Below are 8,594 nucleotides of genomic sequence, written 5' to 3'. Positions count from 1 at the left end.
CATATATATTTTATATCAAATGAACGTTCACACGAAAATATGTTCAAATCATCAAATATGATATTGGATCTAGGGCAATATTCTACTATATCCCTACAATCTCCACTTGCCACTAGAGTCCAATTCGCTCTTGTACTTCAATTCCAATTTCACTTGTGCTTTGTCAAACTCCCTTTGCTCCAAGACTTTTATGAATGGGTCTGCAGCATTTTTCCCTTTCACATCAACCTTTTGAATCTCGACGTCTCCACGTTCAAGGATTCCTTATCAATGTGATAACCTTCGCGAAACGTGTTTGGATTTGTGGTGTGGATCTTGGTTCTTTTGCTTGAGCATGCTCCAGTGCTTGTCCATAACACAGTGAACCGCACCTTCTATTGAAGGGAAACCACACCAAGTTCTGTTAAGAACTTTTCATCCATACAGCTTTCCTAGAAGCTTCACTAAGCTGCTAAATATTCTGCTCGGTCACTGAATTCAGCTACTTGCTGTTGTTTGGAACTTAATTTCCAACTCACCGCACCAACCATTAAGGTGAATACCATAACCAGAAATTAGATTTGCTATCAATCTCTATCTGAAGAAAACTTGCATCAGTATAACCTTCAAGTTTAATCTCAGAACATCTCCATAGATGAGGAATTGGTCTTTAAGTCCTCTTAAAGTAACTTAAGAATCGGTCTTCAACCAACTTCCAATGTTCCTCACCGAGGATTTGCCTGATTACGGCTAGTCCACTCCAAGTTGCATAAGTCCACATCAAGGACAGTGTACATGTCATGGTATACATATAGCTCCACTGCACTAGCGTACTGGGATCCTACTCATGCGTTCGCTCTCTTCAGGTGTTTTAGGACAAATCCTCCTACTGAGAGTAATTCAGTGCTATCGGTAGCATAGCCTCTTTTGGATATTATCCATGTTTATACTTCTGTAAAATGGTATCAATGCACAAAGACTGGGAAAGTCCAAGCGAGCTTCCTAGATCTATTCTCTATAAATCTTATTCCTAATATATAAGCTGCTTCTCCCAAGTCTTTCATGGAGAACTTGTTCAGATAGCCAAATCTTGTACTTTGCAATGCGGTATAGTCATTCCCTATGAGCAATAATACTCATCAACATACAAAAACTAGGTAATATAATTGTGCTCCGCACTACCTTTTGTACACACAAGGTTCTTCTTTCGCATCTAACAAATTGAACTTTTCAATTGTCCTTTGTTAAATCGAATATTCCACTCGAGAAGCTTGCTTTAGTCCATAAAATGTGATTCTTTTGTAGCTTGCAAATTTTTTTATGATCCAGACCGACGAAGATGTGAAACCTTCAGGGTTGTGTCATGTTTAACACATCCTCTCTAGCCACCATTAAGGAAAGCTTGTTTTCACATCCATTTTCCATATTTCACTAATCATAGTAATGCTGCTAGAGCAAGCAAAATCCGAATTAGATTTGAGCAATTTGCCACGGAAAGTAAAGTCTCGTATTAGTCGACTTCTTCTTTCTGACGATACTCCCTTTGGCAAAAGACAGGGCTTTGTAGGTCTCCACCTTTCTCGTCTGCTCATCTTTTTCTTAAAACCCATTTACAACCTATAGTTTTATATCTTTGAAGGTTCAACTAAAGTCCATATTTATTTTCCTTCATAGGGATCCATTTCGGATTTCATGGGCCTTTTGCCACTTCTAATAAATCAAAACTTTGTATAGCCTCTTTCATAGTCTTAGGTATCATAATTATGATCAACCGTCATTGTGATACATCTCTTTGTACAATAAATATTTAATCTAGTTGGTACATGACGTTCTCGTGTAGACCTTTCTAAGAGGTTACGTGTAACCTGTTCACCTGGTTGGATTTGGTTGTTGTTTCAACTTTGTTTTGGAACTGTTTTCATTACCTGTTCTTGACTTCATTTAGTTCTTGAAACTTCGAACGCGTTGAAGATGGCAACTTCCTTGGCAAACTTCAAAACATCCAATAAGGTTCTGTCAACTTGGTCTCATGATCTTTAATTTTGTGTTGATTCATCTAGTTTCTGAACTGCATTCAAGTTCTATTTCTCCCATCGCAATTTTCCTTCTAAAGAAATTCCCTTTCCAAAAAGGTTGCTCCTCTGGCCACAAAACCTTTAATGGTCAGAATGGGTGATAGAAATAATATCTGTCATTATTTCCTTGGTATACCCAATACCTACCACTTATCAGACTTGAGTACAGTTTATCAGACTGTAGTCCTCTTAAACATAAACTGGACATAGCCCAAACTTTAATATGTTTAAAGGTTAGGCTTACCATCCTTTCCATATCTCATATGTGTGTAGAGCTTGACTTAGTGGAACTTTTATTAAGTAAGTATGTTGCTCTTTCCAAAAGCATGTCCCGTCATATTTATTGAAGATCATGACCCATCATAGATCTCACCAAATGCAATAAGGTTCGATTTCTCCTTTCAGACACACCATGTGTTGTGGTGTTCCTGGAGGTTGGTCCATGTGAGAGAATCCCATTCTCTTGAGATATCTGGTAAATCTTTCAACTAAGGACATTTGATATTCTTTTATCATTGCTATTAATTGCTTGATTAATTTGATAAGCTCCTTGATTAAATTTTGAGATTTGTCATCATGATAGAGATCATGATAATGAGAGCAAAGTCTCTTACAATTTAATCTAAATTTGTTCTTGATCGTAGGATTATTAATTTGGACATTAGTAATCCGGTTAGATCAATATTTGTGTGATCGTCTTTATGGGATAAAGATTAGTTGATCTCATTAACTAAATCACATAGATAGATGATGCATATAGAGATATGATCATTGAACCGACTCATTGGATAATTCCTAATGGTTAGAATTACCATAAACTGTCAATAGGATATTCTTCTTGAAGAATGTGATGTAATAATTTCCTTTGACCTGAGATCGTCATAGTAATTGACAAGTTATTTGTTGTGCTTTAATACTAGACACCTATGGCCCTAGGGCGATAGTTGAAAGGATATTGGGTACGATTGAATACTTGTAGAATTAGTGATTGATCAAGATGGAATCTGTCAACTCTTGGTAATGAGTTTAAGCTCCATGTTGTCATGAATTATAAACGACCAAATTAAGACCTTGGCCAGGGCAATTGAATGAAAAGAAGAAAAGAGTTTCTTAGGTCATTCAATGGTCGATTATATTTGACATGGACACATAGTTGGTCGCCTATTAGGATTTGACAGTTGAACCATATCCTAGGGTGATCCAGAGCTATAAGGACAGAAGGAATTACTACATTATTCTTCTACTGGTTCTTGAGAGTAAATTGTATACTTCATGCTATCCGGTCGTTAAGGAGTGTTGCTAGACGCCATCCTTGATTAGTATATTGATGTGATCAATTTACTACCGGCTTAGTATTGAACCTATGGGGTCGCACACTAACGAGTGTTCTGATCTTTGTTACAGGATTAATTATTTTATCATTTGATAATTAAATTGGAAATTTAATTAGTCAAATAAATAAATAAAGTTTTAGTCCAAATGAAATATTATTATATTCGTTGCTAGCACAAAGGATATAATTAATATTATGAACTAATTAAATTTTTCTGTTTGGAATAGAAAATTAAGTTACATCTCTTGATTAAAATATTTATATATATATAAGTGATATATATAGGATCAATATTTATATGTATAAGAGATACATATACAAATATTGGTGAAGGCTGGTTAGGTAGAATCCAATTTGAATTTGGATTGTAAAAGTCCATTGAGGACTTCACAGCACTTCACCCATATGGTATGGGAATAATATTTTTCATACTAAATATTTGTTATCCAATTTGAGGTTGGATTAAAATACAAAGTGCCTAGAAGCACGTGTGGACTTCAAACCAATTGTGAATGGGATTAACTCTTTACATTGGTGTTAGACGTAAACCAAAAGGTCACTGCCCATATAACCTTTCCTTTAACATAGTGGAAAAGGATTATAAAGGTTATAAATATATGTCAAGAGACATGAGAATGCGACGGTGAAAATAATAGGTTTAAGAAGCCACAAACTCAAGAGACAAACGTTCTTGACAAGAACAGTTCTTGTCGTGCAACTTTGGACTGACGTTTTTGAGAAAAACTTCAGCATAAGTTTTTCATTTAATTTGTTCGCGGGTTTCATTGATCAAAGAGTTGATAGCAAAGATCAGTCTTGGTGTGGATACACATAGAGTCTTCGCACTATCGAAGAAATTTTGAAACAAGACTTTCTTCACCAGGTACGTCTTAGATCCGATCTATTGACATGTAAATAAATTTTAAACACGAAAAGATCTTCGTAGGGATTGTTATTGTCTTCCGCTACGTGTTACGAACACCTATATGCAATCCAACATATTGAGCCATAAAGCAATGGGAATTTCACATTAGCTTCTTCAACGGGAGATTGCAGGTATTGCATTGATGTTCTTTATCCTCTCTTATTTGTTTAATCGGGAGTTATGTAGTCGCACTGGTGGTTGAATTGTGACACGGACACCAAAACGTGTTGGGTTCAGGAGCTCACATGCCATCCACTTTTGCCTCTTGGTGAGCCAATTTGTAGCATCTACTTATAAGGAGTTTTAAACTCTTTACATATTGCTGTGTCTCATTGCAAGTAAGAATTATAGTATTCTTTTGAGGGGAAGGGTGGATTGTTCACTGTGTACCTGCTATTTGCAGACTTTGGCATTGTTACTCAGCAATCAGTTATTTTCATTCAGTTTCCTGGTAACTTGTTCTTCTAATGAGATGGTGCCATCATGTACTAGTTAAACTAGCCAACAGACTATTTAGTTTCCATGTATAAAATGTCTTTTAGAGAATAAACTTTGTTGAGCCATAAATTCGAGAACATTTCAAGCCTCCCATCCTATTTCAATGGAACATGATGCGTATAGGAATTCCAACCGGTTGGTTGTGTTCTTTTGGGTAGTTTTTGTTCGTCTATAACTCTGGTGTGTTCATGTTCCAGTAGTTTGGATTACATAGAACTTTGGCGAAATACATAATTGGCCCCTCTAAGTTGTCCACAACGATCAGATAAACACCTCAACTAAATCCTTTACCATTTAGACACTTCAAGTGTCCATTAACCAGATCAAATAAACACATATTGCTGATGTGGTATGCGCGTGTTTGCTAATAAAATTTTAAGCGCGTGAATCATTTTATCAGCCTAATTTTTTTTTTTTTTGAAAAAACTTAAGAATTGGGCGTATTCTCTTCATGGCTTCATGGCTTGACTAACCCAGGTCAACATCACCGTGAAACCACCATTAAAACCAGCCACTAAAACTCCAACCATGCTACCGAAAATCACCAAAAACTGCCTCTTTCATCACAAAATTCCACTGCCCATAACCTCCAGAGCTCCGCTTAATTCCTTCGAGCCAAAACTAATTTCAAATGCTGAAATTATAAATGCTGCAGAATTAATTGGAGAAAGCATTAAGACAAACATGAAGGATGAGGAATCGATCCTAAATGGGGAGTTTATAAAAGAGTTGTACCCAACAGATTGGAAGCAACCTTTTTCAGTTGCTGGATCGCCAAAGCATGACTTATATGCTGCTGATTTTGGTTGATTCCAGTAGAATCATTTTGTTCAGATTTGCTCGGAGATTAATTTTCCGGCGAGAGAAGGGTTGCGCTGGTTTGAAGGAAGGTGGATTTGAAGGAAGAAGATGAAGGGGGTGGGGTGGAGCTGGTTTTGGGCGGAAGAAGAAGATGATGTTGGTTGGGGGAGGGGAAGGAGGGATTGGGGTGGCGCTGGTTTTGGGCGACGAAGAAGATGAAGTTGGTTGGGGTTGGGGGGGGGTGGGGGGTGAGGAGGTGGGGTTGCCCTGGTTTGGTAAAAAAGTTAGGTAAAAGGCTTTTTTTTTATTTCTTAAATGTATTTTCATTTTTTGTTTATTATATGTGTCAAATTTCAATTTACAAATTACACGTGTCGTTCATTAATTGGCTCATTTGACACGTTATTAGCGAGTGTAATTCACGTATATGATCTGTTGCACTCGAGTGTTTATTTGATACGGTTAATGGACACTTGAAGTGTCTAAATGGTAAAGGGTTTAGTTGAGGTGTTTGTCTGGTCATTGTGAATAACTTAGAGGGGCCAATTATGTATTTCGCCTAGAACTTTTGATGTATAGCTCTGAAATTTGCAACTGGTTTGTTTTGTTCACAGGAGCATTAGCTTTCACGGATATGGAACCAAAAAAACTGTGAGGTCGATTCCAAAATTAAGTCAGCCAATACAGGGTAGTATTGTGGTCACTAATTTCTTTTTTTGTAATAATGGTTGTACCACTGGTGAGTATTTTATGGAATAGTGCTATGTTTATTGTTACTTTTTGACAATAAATTTAATGTTAATATAAAATAATAGATATTATAAAATTTAATTTCATATATATGTAATGCGAACGGGCGAAAAGTAGTGAGTAACATTGCACTTACTAATGGAGATGTACATCCAATCTTGCCGTAGCCACATCCCCATTATAAATAATGGAAATATTCGCATTTTCTCATGTGAAATAAACGAGAAAAATGGACCAAATAAAGACAGGGCAAATAGACAGACAACAACATAACTAAGTGGGTCGAGTAGGTACACTGTAGACACTTTTTATTACTACCACTTACCAGTCAATACTACCTATGCATCTGATTTTAATCCACACGTCAAATTATACTGCAGACATTGCTTGCATCGCTCAGACATTACTCGTTAGTCCTTAGGGGTTGATATCGTTAGTGGAAAAGCTATTGAAAAAGAATCATATCTATACTTGTGTTTATGTCAAATCACATTAATCACATTACTATACTATAATAAAGTAATACATTGTGGTGAAAATACACATTTATTAACCATAATTGGTAGTAATACAAAAAATAATCATACTATCGTGATTTGATGTAACAATATTTTCCAATTGTATGTAAAGAATTAAATGCAAGCAGTAATTATTGACCAAGTGAATGTACGAGTTAAATTATGCTACAATTGAGCTCGGAATACAGCCAATTTTCCAGGCAACGCTGGATAACTATGAACTTGTAATGATTATATCGTTTGTCACAAGTTGCTGCATAGGCTGCAGTTAATTTACAGTCCATCCACATGCTGTTGGCGTCTGTTTTGCAAACCAGGACAGCATTTTCCAGCTGACGACGTTACATTGACCAGACCATGTTTAGTGACATAAATTGAAGGAGATGATACGCGCGTAATATCTTTCTTTTCTTTGATACCAAAACTTAAACAAAAACTTTTGCATTCATAACCCGCTGAAGACGTTACATTGACCAGATCATGTTTAGTGACATAAATTGAAAGAGATCATACACACGTAATATTTTTCTTTTCTTTGATACCAAAACTTAAACAAAAACTTTTACATTCATAACCCGCTGCCCTGCTCACAAAACTACTGAATTTTGCTACATTGCGTACTTCCATAGCATGTTTACATAATACTCCATCACAGCTACTTTTACATTCTCCACTGTGTCATATGTAGTTAAAATATCCAGGAAGCCCAACATAAGTTCATAAGAATAATGCTACAACCTAACCTCTGTTTTCTCCAAAAATCTCCTTTTTGGAGGTTTGGGTTGTGGAGAGGGTTGAGGGGTAGCCTAACCTTTTGATCCTTGAAGTGTTTCCAGAATATGTTCTATTCTGTACTTCATGACAGGTTGGCCAGACTTAGTTTTCTTGAACATTTTCTCCCTTAGCGTTTTCCTTCGAGATTCAGCTCTCTGTCTTTCTTCTTTCTTTGCTAGAATAGTGGCCTCTCTCTCCATCCTTGCCTTCTCTTCCTCGTCCCGTTTTCTCTCATATACTTCTCTCAAGCTTCGAGCACTATACTTCTGGTTCTTCTTATTTTTGTTATCCACCTTATCAGTTTTTTCAATCTCTTCTTCATCCTGATATAGCAATTGGAAATAGAATAAACACCAACCTCACATTCCTAGTTCCAATTACTCAATAATGTAGCATGAAAGTAGAGGACAATAACACAACCCAGAGATGTCATCGATCAAAGAATGTTCATACTATAAATCAGCTAAGTTGAGCAATTCGCAAATGATTAAGTTCCATAATTACACTACATTCTAAGCCATTTTGAAATGAACTTTAGGTTGTCCACATAAAGCGCATGTCGTCATGCTTTAACCAAATTGAATTAGACTTTGCACAATGTAGAATGAAACCAAAGGAACAAACAAGAAATGGATAATAACAAACCTCTAGTTGTCTTGCACCATCAGAAGGCTCTCCTTGTTGCTTAACTATCCTCTTATATTTATTTACATATTTAGCATTCTTATAGAACTCCCTTTGCTTCTCTGCGCAAAAATAACAGCGTACAATACATAAGGAATAGTTATGCGACAATGGCAGACACATGAACTTAACAAAGAAACTTCAGAATGATGAGCATACTGATCAAAATTGTGGGCAAACATCCATATATAAGAGTAAAATCTGAGATTTATCTCAACTAAAGTAAGAAACTCAGTAACTCCCCCCCCCCCCCCCCC

The 8,594-nt window shown here is 36.4% G+C and overlaps 1 protein-coding gene across 1 annotated transcript in view; it reads right to left on the bottom strand.

Moving 5' to 3' along the window:
• The window catches only part of LOC109227531 (rRNA-processing protein FYV7), a 1,866-nt gene continuing 576 nt past the window's right edge, over window positions 7,305-8,594 (bottom strand). Inside the window, exons 2-3 of the mRNA XM_019392730.1 lie at window positions 8,299-8,399; window positions 7,305-7,976 (exon numbers count right to left, since the gene is read on the bottom strand). Coding sequence (XP_019248275.1) covers window positions 7,686-7,976; window positions 8,299-8,399 — 392 coding nt within the window. The 3' untranslated portion in view covers window positions 7,305-7,685. The remainder of the gene's footprint in view (window positions 7,977-8,298; window positions 8,400-8,594) is intronic.

This window comes from Nicotiana attenuata, chromosome 6 (assembly GCF_001879085.1).
Source record: "Nicotiana attenuata strain UT chromosome 6, NIATTr2, whole genome shotgun sequence".
Classification (NCBI taxonomy): Eukaryota; Viridiplantae; Streptophyta; class Magnoliopsida; order Solanales; family Solanaceae; genus Nicotiana; species Nicotiana attenuata.
The sequence above is the reverse complement of the archived record's forward strand: the minus strand, read 5'-3'. Positions and strand labels throughout refer to the sequence as shown.